Source organism: Rattus norvegicus, chromosome 19 (assembly GCF_036323735.1).
Source record: "Rattus norvegicus strain BN/NHsdMcwi chromosome 19, GRCr8, whole genome shotgun sequence".
Lineage (NCBI taxonomy): Eukaryota > Metazoa > Chordata > Mammalia > Rodentia > Muridae > Rattus > Rattus norvegicus.
In genome coordinates this window covers 67,313,891-67,340,764 of record NC_086037.1, presented here as the reverse complement: position 1 = coordinate 67,340,764, position 26,874 = coordinate 67,313,891, and the positions used below count along the sequence as shown (strand labels likewise).

General features: G+C 51.4%; 1 protein-coding gene across 4 annotated transcripts; it reads left to right on the top strand.

The window, feature by feature from the left end:
- Window positions 1-256: 256 nt before the first annotated feature.
- On the top strand, window positions 257-23,496 carry Mlnr (motilin receptor). 4 transcript variants are annotated; one of them, XR_010059959.1, is made up of 5 exons: window positions 257-11,527; window positions 12,886-14,012; window positions 15,654-16,038; window positions 17,239-22,703; window positions 23,186-23,496. XR_010059959.1 is itself a non-coding variant. In XM_063277788.1 (5 exons), exons 3-5 carry the CDS (start codon window positions 13,654-13,656, stop codon window positions 17,551-17,553), a joined length of 1,059 nt encoding a protein of 352 aa, XP_063133858.1. In that variant the 5' UTR covers window positions 257-1,955; window positions 2,776-11,527; window positions 12,886-13,653; the 3' UTR covers window positions 17,554-23,496. The 4 variants fall into 4 exon arrangements, 3 of the variants coding, with proteins under 3 accessions (XP_063133858.1, XP_017456665.1, NP_852029.3); XM_063277788.1 differs by having other exon boundaries at window positions 257-1,955; window positions 2,776-11,527; window positions 17,239-23,496; XM_017601176.3 differs by having other exon boundaries at window positions 17,239-23,496.
- The last annotated feature ends 3,378 nt before the right edge of the window (window positions 23,497-26,874 follow it).

Here is a 26,874-nt window from a genome sequence, read left to right as displayed (position 1 = left end):
GCTGTGAACCTGATAAAGGACGGGTGGGTCACGTGCTATGTAAATGTTAGTGTGGAAGGGACAGTTCAAGAGTCAGGGCTGGGGCTGGAGAGATGGCTCAGCGGTTAAGAGCACCCGACTGCTCTTCCAGAGGTCCTGAGTTCAAATCCCACAACCACATGGTGGCTCACAACCATCTGTAATGAGATCTGATGCCCTCTTCTGGTGTGTCTGAAGACAGTGACAGTGTACTTATATATAATAAATGAATAAAAAAAAAAAAGTCAGGGCTGCATCTGATGTAGCTATCCAAGGAAACAGAAAGAATCTCCCTGTAGAAGGGTGACGGTGTGTCTCCCAGAGAATGCGCCATGTTCCTGCTCTGAGGGATTCCTGGAGGGAATAGGATGTGCGCATTATAAGTGCTCTCCTTACTCCAGGGTGAGGGCAAGCCTGAGGGAAGTGGAGTTTTCTGGTCACCAGAGGAATAAGGAAGGTGTTCCTGCTGCACAAGGCACCTCCAAAAAGGATTAGAGCATGAGACAGACCCACAAACGAGCTCCCCTCTCGATGGGTTCTAAAGGTAGCGACGCTACTGGGACCTGTAGCAGGAGAAAGTTGGCTACCAAAACCCAAGTGGTTAGGTGCACCTGTAAGAGTCCTTGGAGGTCAGAAGACCCACCCCGAATCTGGATCTTTTGAGGTGGGAAGATCCACCTTTAATCTGGGTCACACCTTTCTGTTGGTAGCTGATATAAAAGTCATGGAAGTAGGAAGACCTTGCCCCTGGCCTGCCTGCCCTCCCTCTGTCCCGCAGGTTATCCGTTCACTGGCTACAGGGCCTCTGCCTTCAGGATTCCGACATATGATGAAGGCTGGTCAAGACATCCAGCCTCATGGACTGGACAACTACAGGATTCTTGGACTTAGTGCTGGTAGACAGCCAGTGTTGGACCACACACACACACACATACATCTGTCAGTTCGTACGTACTGAGCTCTGAGATGGTGAGACAAACACTTCCTATATGTTGGTGGCCATAGCACCAAAGCAGAAATGCAGTTAACAGAGGCTGGGGTGATAAACTAGGGAACTAGTTGGCCTTCCAGTTGGATCTTGAACCTCTCTCTATGCTCTCCATCCCTGGTTCTTGCCTGAATTAATACCAAAGTCGCCTCATCTCACTCCTGCCTCATTTTAGAGCTCAATTTCAGTCACTCCTCCAGGGGCTTCTCCAGCCACAAAATAAAACCTACACTCCTGATGCCCCCTCCTCCCATGGCCTGGTGTTCCTGGCCCATTTCCCATGCACTCATGTTCTCTTTCCTGTACTCAGGTGTGCAGGATAATTTTTTTTGTCAACACGAGCTAGAGTCATCTGAAAAGAGGAAAAAATGCCCCCATAAGATTCAGCTGTAGGGCATTTTGTAAATTAGTGATTGATGGGGGAAGCCCAGTCATTTGTGCATGGTGTCATCCCTGGGCTAGTGGTTTTGGGTTCTACGAGAAAGCAGGCTGGGCAAGCCATAGGGAGCAAGCCAGTAAGCAGCATCCCTTCCATAGCCTCTGCCTTTGGGTTCCGGCCCTGCTTGAGTTCCTGTCCTGACTTCCTTGGATGATGAACAGTGCTATGGAGATGTAAACCAAATAAACCCTTTCCTCCCCAACTCAGCGATCATGGTGTCTCATCACAGCAGTAGAAACCGTAGCTAAAGGTATCAAGTCTTTACGTGGGCCTCTCAAACAACCTGAAACCCCTCTGTCTGATTCACAGTTATTCATCCTTAGGTCTCACCTCGGATGGAATTCTTTTCAGGCACGCTCCAGACGCACCAGGGCTGGGTGCCACCTGTGTGTACAACTCAGCCCTGCTAATCAAGGCATGACCTTGGCAGAGAGTGGTCCACACCAGAAATCCCTGCAACCTCCATTCAGCAGGCCCAGGCGATTCCGATGTTCAGAGCTTGCGAGATTGGTGGGTGACCTCGGGGTCCAGGAGACATGGACAAGAGTAGACACCAAAATCTTATAATAAAATATACAGGAAAAAGTCCTGGAAATGGCCCAAAGATTTATCAGGAGATATTTCAACATTGTAACTAATACTACACGCTACTTACAATGTTACAGTTGTTAAAATTAGATGAATCTGAATATATAAGATACTGTTTAGAAGCAGGCATGAAACTCAAATTACATTGAAAAAGTCAAGTGGCAGAAGATACACAGAGGGTCATTGTTTTCCCTGTGAAAACAGGGAAAGCAGACTGGGGAGTAAAGGGCTAATTCCAGCTTATAGTTTATATATAGTCCAGTTGCCTGGCAGTGGGTGATGGCGATGGCGCAGCCAGCAGTCGGAAGGCGGAGGCAGGCAATGAGTTTGAGACCAGTCTGGTCTACAGAGTGAGTTCCAGGATAGCCAGGGCTACACAGAGAAACCCTGTCTTTAAAAGCAAAACCAAACACAGCAACAACAACCCAGTTTCTAGTCCAGCGTGGAGGGAAGTCAGCAGGAGCTGAAACACACATTGGAGCGATGCCGATTATTGGCTTGCTTCTGTGGTTTGCTCAGAATGCCTCCTTGTAGTCCTGAGGACCACCTGCTCAGTGGTGACGCCTGTCACAGTAACATGAGCCCTCTCACCCAAGTCATTAATCAAAAACACCACACAGGTTTGTCTACAGACAATCTGATGGAGGCATTCTCTTAGTTGAATTTTGTAGTGACAATTGTGGAATTCCTGTTTCTTTTAAAAATAAAGAAATATAAGAATATGTTTTTATTTTAATCCCAGGTGTGAGATATTCGGCTGCTTCGGACTGTCCACAGCAGCGTTGGTAATCTAGCAGCGGAGTGATTTCTGCCAGCTGCAGATACTTTCCGTTGAGGTTTGATCTGGATGCTAATTCTGTAGCAGAAGGTCTGGGCTGATGAGTGTGTTTACGAGCTTTTGCGGTGCAAACTTGTTCTTTGGCTTAAAACTATTGGTTAAATAAAATTGACTACAGCCAATCACTGGAGGGATTCGAGGTGGGTGGGTTTGGAGTGAGCTGTTTGGAGGAGGAGAGACCAGGGGAGAAGGAGGAAGGAGGAGGGGGAGAGAGGAGGCCTCCATGAGAGGAGATGGACCCTGAGCACAGGGCCAGGAGAAACAGCAAGTACCTGGGGAGGTAGCCAGGCCTGCAGTCAGAGGGGTAGATTAGGGGCGACCCCAGTAATTGTTAAAGCCAGGTAAAATAACCATAATCTGAGCTTCATTTATTTGTAAGCTACTTGGGGATAAGCTGAAATTAGTTCTACTGTAGGATGTTTGGAATTCTGGGGACTTTTCAGAGGGTAGATAAATGCCCACGGGTTGTTGAATCACCGTGTGCAAAGAAGAAAGGAGAAATCAGATATCCTGACAGCAAAGATCAAACTTACCCAAGAACTCGCCCTCAGTCAGCAGGAAGTAGTCTCCTTTCCTCCCCTTTCTTCTCTAGTGTTAGGGCGTTAAAAGGTGGGAACATGGTGGAGAAGAGTGGAAGAAAAAAGACACACAAAGTAGCAAATGACTAACTACAAAGTTCCTCTTCTCAGGTAAGTCAAGCTTGTGTCAAGTTGACAAAAGCAAAACCAACCAACCAGGACAATCACACTCACAGAATATTTATAATCATGAGTGGGGTGGTAGTGGCACAGGACTTTAATCCTAGCACGCAGGAGGCAGAGGCAGGCAGGTACCTCTCTGTGAGTTCAAGACCAGCCAGGTCTACAAAACGAGTAGCTACACAGAGAAACCTTGTCTCAAAAAACAAAACAAAAAAAACCATTATAATCCTGGGTATTTTTGGAGGTGTGGAGCAGGTGGACACGTGGATGGACCGCCAGCAGGGGTGTCAATGATGTGTAGAGAGGCAAGTGTCTGGGGTACATCAGTATGAACAGCAATCGTGGTGGATGCCTGTAATCCAAGAGCTTGGGAGGAAGCAGGAAGACCAATTCAAGGACAGGCAGGAGAGAATAATTTGGAAACAGCATAGGGAAAATATCATCAGGATTAATGCTAAGAAAGATGCCTGCGCTGGCTGGAGAGATGGCTCAGTGGGTAAAGAGCACTGGCTGCTCCACCAGAGGACCTGAGTTCAAATTCCAGCAACCATGTGGTGGCTCACAACCATCTGTAATGAGATCCGATGCCCTCTTCTGGTGTGGCTGAAGACAGCTACAGTGGACTTATATATAATAAATAGATCTTTAAAAAAAAAAGAAAAGAAAAATGCCTGCAAAGACAGAAGCGTGGAAAATAGTTGCCTCTTGAGAGCGATATGGAGGAAGGAAGATGGAGGGCAGAGAGAGGGGTATGGAGTGGGGGCTGGCTTTCTAAATCGGGGGCTATAATGAGACAGTGTACATTGAAGGACTCAATTCCCGCTCCCCACATACTCAAGGCATGCTGGACATCTGCATATATGTTTGCCCAGCCTTACCTGTCTGAAATGTCAAAAGGAGCTGACATGATTTTGTCCCAAGGTAGCATTTTTAGAATGGACCACCTTACTGATTCTTCATGTGGCCAGCAGAGGGCGTGGCGTGCCAGAGGAGCCAAGCTCCGCTCTGCGGCTGACCCTGTTCTGGCTTGGCCAGCTGTCAATTCGGCTTGTAAAAGAGACTCACTCAGAATGTGTGGAACTTCTACTTCTGAGAAAGAACCGGGCTGGGTCAGCAGGGGACCTGCTCTCTGGTGTGGAGGGGTTTATCAGTCCTGTCAGTTTTAGGCCTTGGCCGTGCCCCACTGTGAACCCCATCTACTTAATTCAACATCTCTCAGCTGGGCTGGAGAGATGGCTCAATGGTTAAGAGCACTGACTGCTCTTCCAGAGGTCCTGAGTTCAATTCCCAGCAACCACGTGGTGGCTCACAACCATCTGTAATGGTATCCGATTCCCTCTTCTGGTGTGTCTGAAGACAGCTACAGTGTACTCACACACATAAAATAAATAAATAAATCTCAGCCAAGATTCTCACCTCAGGGAGGTTAGACAGAGGATCCCAAGACCTCTGTTGGCTTTTTTTTTCTCTTGCTTCTGCATTGCAGGGCCTCAGCTACTGGTTTGGGTGAGCCAATGACTGCTGCAAAGGGCCCATGTGGGGTCAGCTCCTACCTATATTCAGAAGTTTATTTCTGCAGGGTTGCAGGTACAGGCTGGCCTTGAACTCGCCATGTTGCCGAAGATGGCCTTAAACTTCTGATCTTCCTGCCTTCACCTTGCCAAGGGTCTGGGACTGCAGGTATGCGCCGCCATGCTTTGTGTAAGTGGTACACCCAAGTATGTAACAGGCAGGCTCTCTGCATTGCCACAGCTCCAAATAACTTTGTAAAAATAAGCTTGAGATTATCAGTAAACGCTTATATACCTATTTTTTATATTGAAAAGCCCAGGTCATGTAAAATTTTCTTGGGCTTTCAAAGAGATCATTGAACGGAAAATTTAGGAAGCCCCACACTCAACTTCCACGGGCTAGTGCTGTCCCCACAGCTATGAGCATTATAGCTGGGCTGGCAAGTATTGTCTGGCTGAGGACTATGAATGTCTTCCCAGGGCATGTGGACGTATGCTGTGTGCTGAACCCTCGTTGGAGGTGCGGTTGGCTCCAGGTCAGGTGCAGAAGGCGAGTTGTGAGGGTGAACTCACCAGTGGTGGCTACACAGATGCACACGGGGAAATAAAGTCAGCATAAAGTTGCAAAGCGTACTGCACCTCCTGCACCGGCTTGCTTAGAAATTTATATTTGGGTGTCGACCATGTTAACAGAGGTTGGGGTGACTCGTGGGTGGAGAATCTGTTCAAGGCACTGCAGTCCACTGTGGGGCTGGTTTTCTGCTCTGTGTAGCAAGGATCCGCGGACCACATCCCCATGTCTCACTTTATTGAAGGCTCATGGACTCGTCAGGCAGCTCTCATCTATGTGATAAGGCCAGGACTTGCGTGTGTGTGTGTGTGTGTGTGTGTGTGTGTGTGTGTGTGTGTGTGTTAGGGTTTTACTGCTGTGAACAGACACCGTGACAAGGCAAGTCTTATAAAGGACAACATTTAATTGGGGCTGGCTTACAGGCCAGAGGTTCAGTCCCTTATCATCAAGGCAGGAACAAGGCAGCATCCAGGCCAAGTGTGGTAATGGTGCAGGAGGATCTGAGAGTTCTACATCTTCATCTGACTTGCTTCCAGGCAGCTAGGCTGGGGGTCTTAAGCCTACGCCCATAGTGACTCACCTACTCTAACAAGACCACACCTAGTAGGGCCACTCCCTGGGCCAAGCATATGCAAACCATCACATTCCACTCCCTGGCCCCCAAAGGCTTGGTCAAACATTTGAATCTATGTGGGCTACACCTAAAGACAGCATAATGCTAACGGAGTAGAAGCAGCCCAGGAGAAAGAAGTTTGTTGCAGTCAATTGAAAAAGGAGCTGGAGATCTGAAGTCCGCTTTGACGTCAGACATGGAGATGCAGAGTTTGGGGTTTATCCAACTGGTTTCCTGTCTTGTTTGGGGATTACAGTAAAGTGACTGGATGAATCTCAGAAGAGACTTTGAACTTTTAACATTGTTGAGAGTGCTACAGACTGACTATGGGAACTTTTGAAGTTGGATTAAATGTATTTTGCATTATTTTATGTTTAGGTGTGGCCCCCATAGACTCATAGGTTTGAACAGACTTTGGGGGTGGGGAGTAGAATGTGATTGTATGTGCTTGGCCCAGGGAGTGGCACTATTTGAAGGCGTGGCCTTGTTGGGGTGGGTGTGGTCTTGCTGAAGGACTTGTGTCACTGAGGTTTGGGCTTTAAGACCCTTGTCCTATCTGCCTACAAGCCAGTCTTCTGTCTGCCTTCAGAAAAAGATGTAGAACTCTCAGCTCCTCCAGCGCCATGCCTGCCTGCATGCTGCCGTGCTCCTACCTTGATAATGGACTGAACCTCTGCACGCCCGTCATGCAGGCAGACACGTTGCTGGAGAAGGAGCTGAGAGTTCTACAACTTGATGCGTAAGCAGCAGGAGACTGTGAGCAGCCAGCCACACTAGAGGATGCTTGAGCAACTCCCACAGTGGTGCACTTCCTCCAACAAGGCCACACCTACTCCAACAAGGCCACACCTACTCCAACAAGGCCACACCTACTCCAACAAGGCCACACCTACTCCAACAAGGCCACACCTACTCCTCCAAGGCCACACCCACTCCAACAAGGCCACACCTACTCCTCCAAGGCCACACCTTCTAACAGCCACCACTCTCCGCGGGCATCGAAATGCATGAGTCTATAGGGGTCATACCTACTCAAACCACCACAGAGCCCCAATGGATGCCATAATGTACCAGGCTTCATCAGGGTGAGCCAGTGTGTTCCTAGCTTGATTTCTCCCTCTCCTGTGCTCACGGCTTGAGGTGTCTTCCTCAGTAGGATTTTATCACTAGGGGCAATAGACTTTATCATTTTGGGGACCTCTGGTCTTGGGGATCAGCAGCTGTAGAGGTACTAACACTATACTGTCTAGGTCCACTGCTGGGGAGAGACCCCACTACCTGCACCAGCTGCTCGTTTTAGCAGAGCAATGCCAGGTGCAGCCTCCTGCATGGGAGGTACCACCTTAGTTGACCCTTGTCATTCACTCTCGAGGAGCCTTAGCTTTCATATGGGTCATACCAGCTGTTGAAAGGGCTCTAGGGGCTGGAGAGATGGCTCAGTGGTTAAGAGCACTGACTGCTCTTCCAGAGGTCCTGAGTTCAAATCCCAGCAACCACATGGTGGCTCACAACCATCTGTAATAGGATCCGATGCCCTCTTCTGGTGTGTCTGAGGACAGCTACAGTGTACTTACATATAATAAATAAATAAATCTTTAAAAAAAGGGGGGGGGGCTCTGGTCAGGGTAGTTCACCTCTGCCCTTTCCAGGTCCCGGCTGGTTTCTGTAGTTCCATCCTGACCCTTAGGAAGCCCCTACTGTTGAATAGTCTTGCCACCATTTGGGCAATGGGTAACTTTACAGCTCCCACCTCCCCCTGCCCCATGTTTACCATTTCAGACATCAGCCGGAACTCCAGGCAGCAGTCTGTAGGGTGTCCTAGTAAAGCATCCACCCCAAGAATGTGCCTTTGAAGGGGAGAGGTGACACATTATGTATCCTTGAGGGGAGATGATTGCCCACCCTCAAAAGCGAGTTTATACCCCTCCATCTCTATGGCTTTACCCTCCGTACCCATCCCACCATTCAACAACCTCGGTGCTTTGGGAAGTAACTGAAATCACTCTGCGTCCTGCTCCGGTATTCTGTGCAATGGGACCCATGTAATCTGCATATTTATTGACGAATGATCAATAAGTCATCAATTCAACATGGCACCTCCTGTCACCCTGTGTGGCCCTCATGTGTGAGCTCAATCTTGGCCATCCCTACAGAGGAGTGACTGGGAAGACTCCCATCCAAGGGACACTCTTTATCAGTGTGGGGTACAGGCAGATTGACTGCACCTCCTGGTCACTTTTTCCCTTGGCTTTCCACATGTTAACCAGCCAACCCAGAGTTTGGTTGTCTGTGAATTTTGTCCCTAGAGATTCCTGTGTGGCACAAATCCAGCTATACCTGTGTTCAGGAGACACAGAAAGACCCTTCTGCCTGCCTCCCTCCTCTCTCACTTGTTCTACCTGCTTTAGCACCTTGAAGAACCAGGGTATATGCTGAGGTCCAAGTCGTTTAGGTAGGTCAATGTCTCTCCTGGTTCATATAGGTCTGTGGTGGTTTGAATATGCATGGCCCAGGGAGTGGTACTATTTGGAGGTGTGGCCTTGTTGGAATAGGTGTGGCCTTGTTGGAGTGGGTGTGTCACTATGAGGGTGGGCTTTGAGAGCTTCCTCCTAGCTGCCTGAGGACACCAGTCTTCTCCTGTCTGCCTTCACAGTTCTTTTTTTTTTTTTTTTTTGGTTCTTTTTTCCGGAGCTGGGGACCGAACCCAGGGCCTTGCGCTTCCTAGGTAAGCGCTCTACCACTGAGCTAAATCCCCAACCCCTCCTGTCTGCCTTCAAAACAAGATGTAGAACTCTCAGCTCCTCCTGCACCATGCCTGCCTGGATGCTGCCATGTTCCTGCCTTGATGATAATGGACTGAACCTCTGAACCTGTAAGCCAGCCCCAATGAAATGTTGTCCTTATAAGAGTTGTCTTGGGGCTGGAGAGATGGCTCAGCGGTTAAGAGCGCCCGACTGCTCTTCCAGAGGTCATGAGTTCAATTCCCAGCAACCACATGGTGGCTCACAACCATCTGTAAAGAGATCTGATGCCCTCTTCTGGTGTATCTGAAGACAGCTACAGTGTACTTATATATAATAAATAAATAAATCTTTAAAAAAAAAAAAAAAAAAAAAAGAGTTGTCTTGGTCATGGTGCCCATTCACAGTGGTAAAACCCTAACTTAGACTAGGTTCCCACCTATCATGAGGCTCAGCCTTGCCGAATCCTTCCCTTAGGTCTCCCATAAAGTCTCAATGGGCTTGTGAATTGGGCATCCAACACCACCTCCCACACGCCCGATTATCTTATCTTCTGTTTTCTGGTCCCTGATATTCAGGGAGACCTTGGCTATAGATAGACAACCAGGTATCCTCAGCCTCTCCTCAGCGCCATGTCCCCAGGGACTGACCCCTCTCACTGCCGCACTGCTCTGGGCTGTGATGCCTTTGTCTCAAGGAAGGATGGGCCTTGCCCAGTTTCTTCTCTTCTGCAGCACTCAGGCCGATGCTGTCTGAGCCCCGTGTCCTAAGCCTCACCAGTCAGGTGGCAGAGGAGCCCTGCGTTGTTGCTCATTCTAAATGTTCCCTAGTTCCACTAGTTCTGTTGTTCAGCATTCCGATTACATAGTCTTCTACACTGACCGTTGTTAAGGCCTCTGTCTGCAATCTGAGACATCGGTTTTCCCTTTATGTTACAGGCTGGACCCGAGGAGTGTCCTGTCACCTTTAGGTTCCTTCCCCATAGGTTCTGTTTTCGGGGTCTCAGGAGGGGTTCTGTATTACCATCGAATAGGGGCGCTCTTCCCTTCTGGCCCCCTAGCCATAAAAAGCAACAGGCCAACATCTCCAGTTATTCTCTCTCATCTGGTTCTCCTGCTAAGTCTCAGGCCAATACAGAAGGCCAGCCTCATCCCTGTCTCCCTTCCAGCTGCCTCTGCCTTTGTTTCTGATATCCCCATCCTTGATGCATCCCCTCCAGGGCTTGTAACATCCGTTCTCAGAGCATCTCTACTCCCTAGGCAAATCCCACCGTCAAGCAGGTCTGCTGCTCCTCCCACCCCGCAAGGCTGCCTGCCATTCAGGGATTTTCTCCACAGACATGTCCATCACTTACGGCTTCCCCTGAGTTTGGTATCTCATTACCTCCATTCCTCTGTCGCTCTTCCACAAACGCTATACAGATAAACCAGTTCAAACCACCAGGCCAAAGCTTTCTGTGTAAACAACCTGTCCCCTCCCCATGCAACCTTACTTTATTAGTTTGTGTCCTGTCTCCGTATCATGGGTGACATCATCGCTCTTCCAAAGCTCCCACTTGTGCTGCTAAAATTCCTTCCCGGGAGGAGAGGTAACATCACCTCCGAGGGTCCCAAGGACAAACCCAGGCACAATTCCACCAAAGTTCACTCCAGAGGGCCAGCGAGTTTGTTGGTCCTCTCTACAGAGCAGGGGTCAGGGATCCGGGTTATTTGCTGCAGCGTGGGTACCTGCTTCTCCACCCGCAAAAGGTGGAATGCAAAGTCTTCCTGCAGTCAGGAGAGTGGCTTCCTCAGAGCCACTAGATGGAGTCCGCCCTGCCCCTCCCCTCAGCCTAGCCCCTTCTCTCAGGGTCACTGGGGCTGGCTCATCTGTGGGACTCAGCTTGGAGCTGCAGTCTAATCTGGCCACTGGGGATTTGACCCACTCTCCAGGTTCCTCTCTGGGCTCTTTGCCGTCCGTCCATCTGTCTGTCTGTCTGTCTGTCAGGTAGAAAGTTGCTCTGCTCCCTAGCAGGAAACCCTGCCAGCCAGATAAACAGAGCATTCTTCCCACCTAAGCTGGAGAGGAGACAGGGATCCCTGCTTCCTCCTCCGGGGGCCCCCTGCTGGAGAGGCCTAGGCTGCGGATATTGGAACAGGTTGACACTGATATCCCGGCTCTGCAGAGGAATCGGAACTGAGGAGCTGGGGAGAAGTTGCTGGGGCTGCGTGTGTCTGTGTGAGGTGCACACGCGCATATGTGTGATGCTGCAGTCGGTCGGCAGGACATGAAGCCGTCTTCCTTCCACGGAATGATTGAGGCTTGGGAATTCTCTCTCTCTCTCTCTCTCTCTCTCTCTCTCTCTCTCTCTCTCTCTCTCTGTCTCTCCCTCCCTCCCTCCCTCCTCCCCCCTCCCTCCTTATATCCCCCTCCTTCCACTCATTCTCTGCTTCCCTCCTTTCCTTCTCCTTCCTTTCTCTTATCCCCTGCCCCCAACCTGGCCGGACCTGGAAAGAGGAAACTCATTGAGTCTTCACCAGGTAAGTTCTCTGACCTTAGAAGTTTCTCTTAGGGGTCCAGGGGCTGTTGGGGACAGTTCTTGCTGGGACATTGTATGCAGTGGTCCCCACTGAGTGGGATGTGTGTGTGTGTGTCTGTGTGTGTGTGTGTGTGTGTGTGTGTGTGCGTGCGTGTGTGTGTGTGTGTGTGTGTGTGTGTGCGCGCACGCGTGTCCTATACTGTGAGCACAGTACACAGGGCTTCACATCAGGGCTAAAGAGGTGTAGAATTTCGGTTGAGAACCCTGGAGGTAAGATGTCAGGGGTGGATCTGCAGCTGTGGAAGATGGATTTCTCCCGCATGTGGAAGAGCCCTGTGAGGTCTCTGGATTCAGCCCTGGTAACCAGCTTCTTGCTGACTGGAGGGAGAGCTGCCGGGGCTGAAGCAGCTGCTAGATCCTGCAGATCGAGGGTCCTCCATCTTGTCAGAAAGGGTTGTTTTTCAGAAATGTCCCCATTGGGTCTGTACGGGCAGACGTGTCATGTATGTGTCTGTGTGGGCATATGAGAGTGGACAGTATATATGCCTAGGCTGTGGAGAGTCAGTCTGTGGTGTGTGTGTGTGTGTGTGTGTGTGTGTGTGTGTGTGTGTGTGTTCAATACTGTGAGCACAGTACACAGGGCTTCACATCAGGGCTAAAAGTCATGTATGCACACATGTATAAGGTTTGAAATGCCTGTGTGGGCAGCCATCGTGTGTGTGGGGTATGATTTGGTTTGTACTTTTGTGTGTGCATGTGTACACATGGATGTGTGCTCAAGTGTGTGTAGGCATCTTCCATGTGCACAGGTACGGTGCACACATGTAGGCACGGGCGCATGCTACAGACATGTGCTCTGTGTTGCATGTGTACAGCTGTGTGTAGTGTGTGGGCAGCATCTGTGGAGGCACAGTTTCTCCGTGAGGCCTGCCTTGTTCTGATGTTCTGGTCCCTGTCCTGAGTGCTGCAGTGGTGCTGTGTGGCACTGGGCCTCAGGCTGAGCAGAAGCGCCTGGCCCTGCATGATGTGCTTGACCGCCTGCTCCAGGTCATCTGAGGGCTTATGTGGTGCTGGGCCCACACGTGCCTACACGTAATCACACTGACAGGGTGCAAGCATCGAGGTGTGTGGGTGTGTATGGCTAGGTGTAGTGTATGTATGTGTGTGTGTGTGTCTGCTAAGTGTGTTGTATATAGTAGCATGTGCGTATGTTGTATATTGGGATGTATGTGTTTGTGTCTATGAAGTATGTTTTATCTTGTGTTCTATTTGTATGCAGTGTGGCATGTTTGCCCTGTGTGTCAGTTGTAGCAGGTATGTGTATGTGCACTCTAAGCTGAACCCCCATTTTGCTCCCAGGTTGGTGCCTGCTCTACCGGGATCCCTAACAAATCCTTTGTAGCCGTCCCCAGGAAGCTGCTACTCCGTGGTTCTCAGAACACACACCCGTCTCCTCCTTGTGATTCATCTGAGTCCCTGTGTCTTGAACCTCAGACCCTCGCATTCCTGAGCAGGAGACCCAGAGTCCACAAGGCTCAGAGCCTGGTACTGCTGCTCCGGGCTTCAGGGGTGTCAGCTGAGTCCTCCCACCTTCAGCCGTGGACTGGGACCACATTGTAGTATCATCGGACTGCTGCGGCAGCTGGTGTCCCGAGAACCATCCATCTTCCTGTGCTGACAGCTGCTGCATTTCCTCCTCCAGCCCTGACTCTATACAGCCCTCCTCAATGCCTGCCATTCTGCACCCCAATGGAGGGTAATCCGTGCTTTAAACCACAGCCTCTCAAATACTCATCCCTACACTGGCTCCTTTCTTGGTCTTCCTATCTGAGCCCTGATGGCTTCTCCAGCTGCTCTTCCAGAGACCTGGGTTCAATTCCCAGCACCTATATGACAACTTACAGATTGGTGGCTGTAACTCCAATCCGGGGGATGCAATGCCATCTTCTGGCCTCCAGAGGCACTACATACACACATGATACACAGAATATACACACGTGTATATTTAGGTAAAGTGCCTGTGCACATAAAAAAAAATAAAAAGGAAAAAAATTAAATCAGAAGGAACAGGCACCGGTCACTTACCAAGGTCAAGGCCTACAGGGCACCACAGAAAACACCAGCAAGATGGATGGCCCCAGTAATGTCTCGCTCATTCACGGTGACACCACGCTGGGCCTGCCAGAGTACAAGGTGGTCTCAGTCTTCCTAGTGCTCCTGGTGTGCACCCTGGGCATCGTGGGCAATGCCATGGTGATTCTGGTGGTGCTGACCTCACGTGACATGCACACACCCACCAACTGCTACCTGGTCAGCCTGGCCCTCGCTGACCTCCTCGTGCTGCTGGCTGCGGGTCTGCCCAATGTCTCTGACAGCCTAGTGGGGCACTGGATCTATGGACGTGCTGGCTGCTTGGGCATCACCTACTTCCAGTACCTGGGCATCAATGTCTCCTCCTTCTCCATCCTGGCCTTCACTGTGGAGAGGTAAGTGCCCACGGGCTACCCCACGCCCTTTTCCTTCCCCTTGTCTTTCTTTCAAGATTTATTTATTTATTTGTATATGAGTACACTATAGCCATCCGCAGACACACCAGAAGAGGGCGCTGGATCCCATTACAGACGGTTGCGAGCCACCATGTGGTTGCTGGGATTTGAACTCAGGACCTCTGGAAGAGCAGTCAGTGCTCTTAACCGCTGAGCCATCTCTCCAGTCCTCCCCTTGTCTTTCTTAATGAGAATCCTGGGAGCCTGGGTTCAAGCAGGAATTCCTGGGAAATTAAGGTCACTCTGAAGAGAAGGGGAGCTGAGTCGGTGGTAGGTGCTGGGAGAACCAGCACAGACGTGGACATTTATTCTGCTTCAAGATTTATGTAGGGCATCAGGGAAAGTCCTCGCCTCTCCTCTCCAGAATGCAGGCAGTTGGATGGTCCTTCTCACCATCCCAACTCCTGGGGATTGAACCCTGGGTCTTCCATGGATTAGGCGAGCCACATCTCTAATCTTTATATTTTTTTAAAAGTTAAAAGAGACAGGGGCTTCGTAAGGCTGATTATAAGCTGTGATCCTCCTGCCTCAGCGTCTTAAGAAACTGAAATAACAGGCCTTCACTAATGTGCTTGGCTATGGAGTCTCTTGAGTCTCCTCCAGCTTGGCTTTTTTGTTTGTTTGTTTGTGTTTTGTTTTGCAAGTCAGGGTTTATATCCTTGGCTGTCCTGGACTCACTTTGGAGAGCAGGCTGGCCCAGAAATGACAGAGCTCCCCCTGCCTCTGCCTCCCAAGAGTGGGGATTAAAGGCATGTGCCGGACACACAGCCTCGGCTTGGTTTTTTTCTTTGCTTGCTCTCTTGTTCATTTTAGACAGGGTTTCATTTGGAATACATACTTGGATGGCAAGCTGTCCTTGAATTCTCTTTGTAGCTGTGGCTGTCTCAAACTCATAGCCACCCCATAGCTTCAATCTCCTGAGTCCAGCAATTACAAATGTACCACCGTGTCTTGCTTAGCTCTGACTGTGACACCCTAAAGACAAACGGTCCAGTGGCTGAACATGCTGACGAGAAGCCTGCATTTTGGGTCAAATTCAGCTGTACTGTTGGCAGGAGCCGAGGCTTTGAACTCCGTAGCTGGTTAGGGCTGCGCAGGATCTGAAGAGAGCCCAGACCTGTCCCAGTTAAACAGTGAATCATACGCTTCTCTATCCCTATATGTTCTTGTCTGGGGACAAGTCAGCGTAGGGATGTCTCATCTATACCATGTGATTGTCCCCGGGGACCTATGAGTGAGCAATAAAGGGATGTGACAGATGTACAGGATGACCCTCTGCCTTTGACGGAGACCCTGACCACATGCGGTGTCTTTAGACCGACCTCAAAGGTACCCTTAGAAGGCATGGGAATCACAGGATGGGACATTTGCAGACTGCTCTGCTCCTCTCTAGAGGCTGGCTTTGCTTTGCCTGTCCTTGAAGCGTCCTTGCCCTAACCCTCTACAGCCCTCTATGTCTGCCCTTCCAAAGTACAGCTCAGTCACCATGACCTAGACAAGTCTCAGCTTGAAACAGGTAGGTGTCTCAGACCTGCGCCAAGCAGTCCTTAGGAGCCAACGTGCTTCGCTCGTGTCCCACAGGTATATAGCCATTTGCCACCCACTGAGAGCACAGACCGTGTGCACTGTGGCCCGGGCCAAACGGATCATCGCAGGCATCTGGGGGGTCACGTCCCTCTATTGCCTACTCTGGTTCTTCCTGGTGGATCTCAATGTCCGTGACAACCAGCGCCTTGAATGTGGCTACAAAGTGCCCCGAGGACTCTACCTGCCCATCTACCTGCTGGACTTCGCTGTCTTTTTCATCGGACCCTTGCTGGTGACCCTCGTGCTCTATGGGCTCATCGGGAGGATTTTATTTCAGAGCCCGTTGTCCCAGGAAGCCTGGCAGAAGGAGAGGCAGCCCCATGGGCAGAGCGAGGCTGCACCAGGCAACTGCTCCAGGGCCAAGAGCTCCAGGAAGCAGGTTAGGGGTCCTCCCGGGTGCAGGTGGGGTTGCATGTGGGAAGAGTCACAGGGAAAGGCACAGGTATGTAAAAGAACATAAAACATACAGGGTGTGATGGGGAAAGCAGGTAAGTGAAACAGTCGCTTGGTCCTTCATTTGTCCAGCTGTCTGTCTATCTGTCTATCTGTCCCATCCACCCACCAACCCATCCATCCACCCATCCACCCACCAACCCATCCATCCACCCATCCACCCACCAACCCATCTATCCACCCATCCACCCATCCATCCACCCACCCATCCACCCACTCACCCACCCACCCATCCACCCACCCACCCACTCATTCACCCATCCATCCACCCACCCACTCACTCACCCACCCACCCACCCACCCATCTACCCATCCATCCACCCACCCACCCATCCACCCATCTACCCACCCACCCATCCACCCATCCACCCACCCACCCACCCACCCATCCACCTATCCACCCATCCACCCACCCATCCACCCATCCATCCACCCACCCACCCATCCACCCACCCACCCATCCACCCATCTACCCACCCATCCATCCATCCATCCATCCAATGCCTGTTAAGCCCTCATATGTGCCAGGTGGGTGTTGGATTGCAGGGAGGGAGAGCATGGAAAGGCTGTCAGATGCCCTCCTTGAACTACAACAGTAGAACCAAGTAAACCCCAGCCTGTGGGAAGGCAGGCAGGAAGGGAGAAAGTGATGCTGGAGAACAGCAGGTAGGGGACAGGCAGTTCAGGGGACTTTGCCAACAGGTGACAAATGGATAGAACTCTGAGCTTGGCAAGGGGGAAACCCAAGCTGGGAGCATGGACACATTCCAGGGAGAGGAACAGTCAAGGCTGCGGTGAGGTGGCAGGCTGAGCAGAGAAGGGACTTTGAAGGTATAAAATGGGAGCATTCAGGATTGGGGAGAGGAAGGTTGGGTGGCTGAAAATGAGGTAGGGGTGCCCAAAGTCTCAATGGGGACCCTATCTGGGGCCAGGGACTTTGTAACAGAATTGTGTCACGAAGACACTGGAAAGGGTGGTGACCGTCCTGGTGCTGTCTGAGGCCCAGTTCCGAGGGATCCCCAACCTTCTGATTTTGGCATCTGACACATGCGGCAGGCCTGTGGTCAGCTCCGCCCCATGCTTGGTGGGCGTCTCCCAGTCACGTTCTCCCCTTTCCTCTCCGTAGGCCACCAGGATGCTGGCCGTGGTTGTGTTGCTTTTTGCCGTGCTGTGGACCCCTTACCGCACACTGGTACTGCTCAACTCCTTTGTGGCCCAGCCTTTCCTGGACCCCTGGGTCCTGCTGTTCTGCCGCACCTGTGTCTACACCAACAGCGCTGTCAACCCTGTCGTCTACAGCCTGATGTCACAGAAGTTCCGGGCGGCCTTCCTGAAACTGTGCTGGTGCAGGGCAGCTGGGCCACAGCGGAGGGCAGCACGCGTCCTCACCAGTAACTACAGTGCCGCCCAGGAGACCTCAGAAGGAACTGAGAAGATGTAGCTGGGCTCCAGTGAGGTCTCAGGTCCCACGGCAGCAGGTCCCCTGGGCTGTCAGCATGAGCCCTACTTCAGTGTGCTCTGAGGACTCCCGCCTGGCCCCTGACCCCGCTTGAGGCTTGGTTGGCATTTGGGAGGCATCAGGAGAGGGGCAGGCAGCTCCTTGCTTATGGGTTTCCAGAGGTTCCTTTACCATGGAGGAAGGCGCTGGAATGTTCTCAGCTGCACCCTGCGTGGGTAATTCTCCTCTCTGCAGAGAGGAAGCTGGAGGCCCAGCCTTCAGCGCCTGTGGGATCAAATCCCCTCATCCGTGTTCACTCAGTGCTTTAAGCACCTTTCACGGGTGTCACCTAATGTCCTTCCATGCTGCCATCGCATCTGTCCCTCGCTGAGTCCGTGCACACAGGGACCCTGGACCCTGGGGTTTACATAGAACGGGTGTCCAGCCAGTCACGTCGCACTCTGGGCTGCTCCATGAGGTTCATCTCCAGCCTCAGCACCCCTTCCAGTCCTCCATCACAGTGGGCAGCCCTGCAAGAGACTCTGCCAAGTGAGCTCAACCACTGTGCATGTTCCTGAAGGAGATCACTATTTGTCTTTCCGATGGCCATCAGGCGGCCACCTCTACCTCCTCGACCCCAAATGTGCAGGCCTGGCTCTCTGAACCCACTTTGCCAGCTGCTGCCCTGCATACCACGTCTACTGGAGGCGCGCTGCGGACTCAGAGACGAGGCGGCAGGAAAAGCCTTTGCTGAGGGACAGCCCAGTCGCTGGCTGAGCCTGAGGACAGCAGGCCTCTGGGTCCCACCCTGCAAATGTGGTCAGTGATCCTATCTCGGTCCTGAGACCTCAAGGTGGAGGGACTCAGTCGCGAGGATGTTCCAACAAGCAGGGCTGTTTGCTCTGTGACGGGAGACCTCAGGAAGGCAGGAATTGGGGGGATGGATGCTTTGGGGTGTGTGGTCGGCCTGGGTGACTCAGCCTACTCAAGCTGTTTCTGGCTTCCTGGCTGGATGTGGTCCTAGTGACTCATCCCTGCTCTGGGGAGCTCAGGTGCTCCAAAATAGATGTGGCTTTTTAGGGGCTCTGGTTACTGAGTCTTGGCTGGTGGGTATTTCGAACTTTGGCAGGAAAGCTCACACAAAGGTGGGGGTGTGCCCAGGGCAGCTGAACTCTATGTCTGGCCTCCCATGTCATTCCCTCCAGCCTGAGTGGCATACACTCTAGAAGCTCACACACCAGGCTCGCTGATGTAGCCAGACAGACATGACCCTCAGATCTGTCCTGTCTCCTGCACCATTGTCTGGGATCAGAGCTTATGTCCACCGGGAAGTAGTGTTGGGGGAGCACAAATGTGGGGGACAAACATGGTATGGCAGGATAGGGACAGCCATGGTCTCCCATGCTGTCCCGCCTGCCTGTGTGAGCTGCTATGGCTGTGGCCTGGACAAATCCACCATTCTTGTTCATGGGTCTCCTGATGTCAGACGTGCCAAATGTTTTCCTGTCCTATCTCGCTTTCCCTTGAAGCACAGCATTGTCACCAACGCGGCTGTGTCACATCTGTTGGAGGTCTATAGCAGCTATCACCTTGTGTCACTTATGTGACAGGCTCACACTGGCCCGCGCTTTAGCTAAGCTAGTCCATGATGCTTACAGCCAAGGGATGGAACCCACAGGTATGGCCGATGCCCGCTGACTCAGCTCTATACGCATCCCCCTGCGCCTCCCAGTGGCACTTGATCCCTGCGTCTGGCCCTCCCTGAATCCTCCTCTCTCTCCTAGTGTCACAGCGAGAGTTGGGTCCTCCGTTCTTCTACCGCCTCAGGAAAGAGTTCCAGCAGCCCATGGACAGCAGCAAAAGCTAAACTGAGCTGGACCCCCAGGCCCAGAGAATGTTCACTTAAAGAATGGAGCTCTACCAGAACAGGGGTCACCGAGAGGTCACCCAGTGTAGAGCTGGAAGGTGGCTTTCACTGCCCCAAACTCTCCCCTCCTGACCCCAAGGTGGATTTTGGAGTCTGATGACTTCAAAAATGTTATAACTAGGGGCTGGGGATTTAGCTCAGTGGTAGAGCGCTTACCTAGGAAGCGCAAGGCCCTGGGTTCGGTCCCCAGCTCCGAAAAAAAGAACCAAAAAAAAAAAATGTTATAACTTGCTGTGCAGTGCACATGTCTCTGCCTAGAAGTTACCTGCGAAGTCCATCAGGGTCAGAATGGCAGCGCTAATCTGCATGGTTCATTGAGCTTTCACTCACAGGAGCTGGGCTCTGGCTTGCTGGATCTGGTTCTTGTTCCTTGTGTGCACCAGGGAGCAGCATCCTAACCCATGCTGCTGTAAGCACGAAATGCTACATCCCCTGCATCCTGCATTTTAACTCCTCCCTGTCCCACTCATGTCTGACTAAGTGCATAATCAGTAATGTCACTGTGCACGGGCAAGGGACAGAATTCTGCTCGCCCCCAAGTATGGGCAGAGACATGGGCCATCAGTCTGTAGATGTCTGAAGAGGAGGAAGGAGGTGACTGCTCAACTGGTCAGCCCCAGAAAGCAGCTGTCTGCAGACCCTCAGCTCTGTGAGAGCTCCTCACAGTGCACAAGACAGCTCCTGGGACACTGGGACAGAAACCTTTGTCAAATGTAGAACCTGAAACACCCCATCATGACACACAGACTCTCCGGTGATTTTGCCCCTCGTTGCTACACGCCTGGTAGGCTCACTTTTCTTGGGTGACCTTGGGTCTTGTAGGGCCCAGTCAGGTTGTGGCTAGGTTGAGCTCTCGAGGTCAGAACTGCGCCATCTTCTGAGACAACCTTATTGGAAAGCTGTTGCCTGTCCTAGCTTCTCTTTTTAGACCATGAGGTCAGCGGCCAATCCCAATCTTGGCTTGGAATGCTCTGTTTGGTAAAGTTGCTGGTTGGTTGGCGAATGCTCTCTAGGCAGATGGCGTCCTAGTATTGTGGAGTTTCTCCTCTGAGCAGTGGCCTTAGGATCTGGTGTGGGATGAGGCAGGCCAGTAGCCCCCACGGGGCATGGGTCTGGTAAAGGTGACTGACATTCAGCCACCTCTGGATGCATTCATTCATTCATTAATTCTTGTCAGTTGGAAAGGGGCAAGGACCTTCTGTTTTCTTACTGATTTTATTCTAGACAGCCTGGTATATTATACTCTTCCTGTGCTGTCTTAATTTCTTTCTTTTTTTAAAAATTTATTTATTTATTATATATAAGTACACTGTAGCTGTCTTCAGACACACCAGAAGAGGGCATCAGATCTCTTTACAGATGGTTGTGAGCCACCATGTGGTTGTTGGGAATTGAACTCAGGACCTCTGGAAGAGCAGTCAGTGCTCTTAACCACTGAGCCATCTCTCCAGCCCCTCTTTCGTTTTTAATATGTTATGTGTATACGAGGTTAGGGTTGTGCTCATGACTTCAGTGCCCTCAGAGACCAGAATAGGGTGTCGGATCACCTGGAGCTGAAGTTACAAGTGGTGGTGAGCCACCCAGTGTGGGGGCTGAGAACTGAACTCAGGTCCTCTGCATAAGTAGCAGCAAGTGCTCTTTTTTTTTTTTTTTTTTTGGTTCTTTTTTTCGGAGCTGGGGACCGAACCCAGGGCCTTGCGCTTCCTAGGTAAGCGCTCTACCACTGAGCTAAATCCCCAGCCCCGCAGCAAGTGCTCTTAATGGCGGCCCAGCCACTTCTCCAGCCCTCTGTGCCTGCTTTGTGAATCTTTCTTTCTTTCTTTCTTTCTTTCTTTCTTTCTTTCTTTCTTTCTTTCTTTCTTTTTTTAAAAGGCAGGGTCTTGCTATTTTGACCAGGCTGACCTTGAACTCTAGAGTCTCCTGTTTACAGCTCCCGTGCTGAGATTGTAGTCACGCATGACTATGCTGAGGGCATTTCTCAAGGACTTAGGCGCTGCTCTTTGGATGGGCGATCGAATGCTAGGGTTCTGTCTGTCTGTCTCACAGTGTCTGGCAGGGTGTGGGGAGGAGGGCTCATGTCAAGGAACAGAGGCACAGGAAATACGAAAGCTCAGAATGACTGGCCAGGCGGCCATCTCTGCTCCAGTTGGCTGCCTCTGGGGATGGGGATAGGAAGCAGGAAGCACTCATAAAGCATTGCTAGGCTACTTTGGGGAAGGTGGTAGATAAAGGGGACCAAGGAAGGGTGGCCCAGGAGGAAGCACAGGGCAGATGCCTCACAGAGGACACTCCGCTGCCCCGCCCCAGGCAGTGCTGTCTGGTTTGACTGAGACCAACTGGAGCAGAAGACAAAGCAGCTGCTGCACTGGGGGAGGGGGTGATTTGATTTGGGGGAGGCACGGAAGGACCAGAAGTGAGCATAAGGTACAACATTATGGGGACTGTGGCACCCGACTTGGTCCAGCTGTGACGTTTGTCCTCCACATCCTGCACGGCCTTTGCCGTGAGCTCCATCCTGTGGCAGAGAAGAGCCGAATGACTTAAGTGGTGGGGACCCTCACGTGGCAAGGGGTCGAGTGGGACCCAGGTAGGTGGTGGGGGCACACGGAGAATCCACAGTAGACACCGCAGGACTGAGGTCCTCGAAGCACACCGAGTGCTAAGAAGGGACAGAGTGTGCAGATGTGATAAGCTCGGATCAGAGGCTGTGCTGGATGCCACTGGGATGGTGGCTGCTTAGGAAGCGAGAGACACTTGATGTATGTCCCCTAAGAGGCTTGTGAGTGGCACGGACGCATGAGGAATTGAGGCTCAGCTCCCCCTCAAAGACTATAGAAAGCTGGGCTCACATAGGTCATGCCCACCGAGGACACCGGCTGCATCAAATGTTGGCAGATCAAAACTCTTATTTTTTTTTCTTCTTCTTTTTTTTCGGAGCTGGGGACCGAACCCAGGGCCTTGCGTTTACTAGGCAAGTGCTCTACCGCTGAGCTAAATCTCCAACCCCATTTTTTTTTTTTCTGCTGGGAAACGCAGGTCCCAGGAGGAGAGATTTGCTTGACATGCTTAGTAATGCTGTCCTGGCTCCCGTGGCCTGATGCTTGCAAGAGTGATGGTCCATCGTGCTCCATCATGACCAGATCCCGGGAACCTTGGGGCACAGAGAGTCATCTGCTAGTCAAGTTGGAACTGCGTCTGCACAGTACCAATACGTCTCATAGTTTCTGTAAGTCATCAGGGTTCTTGGTCTCTCTAGATGGTTACAGGAAAGATTGCAAATCCTGGGTTGGCCCCAGAGGGATGCAGAGGGCAAGGTGGGAGGAGCCCAGGGGTCCAGCCACAGGACTCACTGTGTGGTGAATTTCTAGGTTAAGTGAAGAAGAACCAGAATCCAGACTGAGTCCGAGTTGTGAGTCCTGCTGTCTAGATTCAGCACTGAAAAAGCCGCTTTGGGAGTGAGGCAGTGACCAGGGGACCCACTTTAAAATAATGAGGGGATGAGAGGAGTTGGTAGGCGGGATCCCCTACGTGGGGAGGGAGAACCAGGAGTGTGGAGGAAGACAGGAGTGCTCTCTCTCAAAGCCACCAGGGCTTCAGTGCCACAAAAGGGACAGGGTTGGCACGCAAGGGCCCTCGGTCCTCACCTGTGCTCACACCAGCCGCTCCAGGCTCCAGCTGGCTGACACATTGCTTTCTGTCTCTCTCAAGGCCTCCCTAAACATCTCCCGCAGCCCAGATAAAGAACAAAAGAGAGCACTTCTCATGGGGTCCCGCAGGTCCCCATCTGCATCCACCCCAGGCTCCAGCCTGCAGTCTCCACCCTGCAGGGCTGCACTGGCTCTGCTGGCCCACCCTCCCCCTAAGCTAAGCTTCTGGGCTCCTCACAGCCATCCATTCCGCATGCACATAAATTATCTTTTAATTGAAAGGTTATAAGCGCTTTCATCTTGCTTATTGTAGCTGGGGTGATGTATATTTGCACAGCTTTATTGAATAAATGAATGTCCTTGCCTCCCAAACACCCATTTAATTTGCTTTATGGTGGCGACATGTGTGGGGGGGTGTGCTGTGGGGGAAGAAAGGCCTACACTTGCAGTGCCTAAAAATTGTGGCTCCAGGGGCTAGGGGGATGGACGGCTCAGTCCATAAGATGCTCACTGCACTCGCATAGGGACTGAGCCTCTCAGCACTTATGAGATGTTGGCGTGGATCTCTAATCCCAGTGTTGGGAAGGGAGAGGCAGGATTAAATAAAATAAAAATAAATAAATAAATCTTAGAGAGAGAGAGAGAGAGAGAGAGAGAGAGAGAGGGAGGGACAGAGGGAAGAGGGAGGGAGGGAGGGAGGGAGGGAGAGAGAGAGAGAGAGAGAGAGAGAGAGAGAGAGAGAGAGAGAGAGAGAAAGGACTGGTCAATCCATAACTTGCTCTCAAAAACCAGCAGTTGGGCAGTAATTAAGGAGGACCTCAGCCTCCAGCCCATACGAGCACAGGGCACAGACATGCTAATGCCGCTGGGAACACGCATGGTGTCTTCTCACTCTCCATATGATGTGGGCTCTGTGGCAAACTACACAGCTTACCTGGTGTCCTCTAGTGTCCAAAGGGTCTTGTAAGGTACAGGCTGCAGGGGCCCTGACCCGATGTGGGTGTGTCTCCAGGAGCCCTGCCTCTGACGCACAAAATAAAGGCTGCACACGAACCACAACGATGCAGAAAACTTCAAGGCCCTGGGTGTCCTGTGGCTATTGTGACAAATGGCCACAAACCAGGGTCTAAAACAGCAGGTCATTCCTCCTGTGCTGCTTGCAGTCTGAGGGTGTGAACTCTTAGGCACCAGCAGAGGCCATGCGTCCTGCGAAAGCCTTGGAAGCTTCATCTCATCTCTGAACTCCTGGTGGTTCCTTGTCTGCTGAGTTGTAGCTCCCGGGCTCTAGGCTCTTCTCTCCTGGCACAGTCACACCTTGTGTATCCCTGTCCCCTATCTTCTTGAAAGAGTGCCTGTCATGTTGACTGAGGACCATTCTCACCTGTATGACAGCTACAAAGTTTCCTGATGAGGTTGTAGTTACAGTTACTGAGTTAGGACTGGAACACAGTGTTTCCGTGGCACATTCAGCCAGAACACTCTCTTGATGCCTTCAGAGGAAGTTTGCCTGCAGCTCTGCCACAGAACAGGGTCATACCCTCCCGGGGACCTAACTTCTTTCCACTAGACCCCAGCATTTTCAACATGCCTCAAACTGAAGACCTAACCTTCAACATACAGGCATTTGGGGAAAACAGTCATGTTCTGTCCCTCAGATGAGACATCCTTGCAGCAGGCATGGCTTTTCTAGTTTGCATTTTAGGGAGGACAATGCAAAGCCAGAGAGGTGGACAGGCTCAGCTCAGTCCAGGAGCTGACAGTGTTAGGCTTCCTGCAGACACGGGACTCAGAGCTGTCAGGGAGCAGACATAGATACATGACATTGAGGTCAGACATTGAGGTCAGCCTGCGCAGCAGAACAGGACCCTACATCCTTAATCTAAAACGAAAGAGGAAGTAAGAAAAACTGACAGCATATTCGTCAGCAAGACGAACACGGTCACTGTGCGCAGCTGAGAACCGTGCAGACTGGAAAAGAACAAGGTACAGGCACGCTCAGCAAAGAAGATTCCAGAGGGCACAGTAGTGAGAAGCCATGGCAGGGGCTGCAGGTGAAAACCCCGTCAACGGGAAACACCCATGACAGAAGCCTCTAGAACACAGAGGTCTCCAGGGCCCTAAGGGCCAAAAGACATGTCTGTTTGAGGGCTCAGCAACCCTAAGCTGTGGTGGGAAGGTTCTGGACCTAGTTAGAGAGGAAGGCCGTACAAATTCATGAATCACTAAGTGTGACTCACTGCGTGTGCTAAAGAGCAGAGAGGGAGATTCTGTGAATTTGATCTCGAGAACAAGGTATATTGCTGGGTGGTGGTGGTTGTGCACATTCTGTCTAAGCTCCACCCTCACAGTTACCTGGCAACAGCCAGGTGTGTCTGACTCACTATACAAGGGGCTGTTCGCCCCTTCCTCACTCTCTTGCTCTTGCTCCCTCTTCCCCCTTCGTCCCTTCTCTCCCCATTCTTCTTCCCCTTCTCTCCTACCTGACCTCTACTCTCCTATTCCTCTACTTTTCTACTCTTCTACTTCTCTTCTCTTCTCTTCTCTTCTCTTCTCTTCTCTTCTCTTCTCCTTTCCTCTCCTCTCCTCTCCTCTCCTCTGTCCTCTTCCTTCTCCTCTTCCTCCTCACCCTCCTCCTCTTCCTTCTCCTCCTCTTCCTCCTCCTCTCCTCCTCCTCCTCTTCCTCTTCCTCTCTCTCTCTCTCTCTCTCTCTCTCTCTCTCTCTCTCTCTCTTCCCCCCTACCCTCTTAACTTCCCTCCTCATGCCCTGAATAAACTCTATTCTATACTATACCATCATTTAGCTGGTTCCTCAGAGAGAAGGGATGTCTCAGCATGGGCCCACTGAGGCACCCCCTTTCCCCAGACCTCCATAGAACATATCCCCCTTTTATCTTTCTATAAACACATCAGTAGTACATTTGGGAGGCAGAGGCAGGCAGATCTCTGAGTTGGAGGCCAGCTTGGTGTATATAGTAGGTTCCAGGACAGTCAGGGCTACACAGAAAAACCCTGTTTCAAAAAACCAACCAACCAACCAACCAATCAACCAAACAACCAACCACCAACCACCAACCAGCCACCAACCAACCACCAACCAACCACCAACCAACCACCAACCAACCAACCACTAACCACCAACCAACCACCAACCAACCAACCACCAACCAACCAACTACCAACCAACCACCAACCTACCAACCACCAACCTACCAACCACCAACCACCAACCAACCACCAACCACCAACCAACCACCAACCAACCAACCACCAACCAACCACCAACCAACCAACCACCAACCAACCAACCACCAACCAACCAACCACCAACCAACCAACCACCAACCACCAACCACCAACCACCAACCACCAACCAACCAACCACCAACCAACCAACCACCAACCACCAACCACCAACCAACCAACCACCAACCAACCAACCACCAACCAACCAACCACCAACCAACCACCAACCAACCAACCACCAACCAACCAACCACCAACCAACCACCAACCACCAACCACCAACCAACCAACCACCAACCACCAACCACCAACCACCAACCACCAACCACCAACCAACCACCAACCACCAATCAACCAACCAACCACCAACCACCAATCACCAACCAACCAACCACCAATCAACCAACCAACCACCAACCAACCACCAACCACCAACCACCAACCAACCAACCACCAACCACCAACCAACCACCAACCACCAATCAACCAACCAACCACCAACCACCA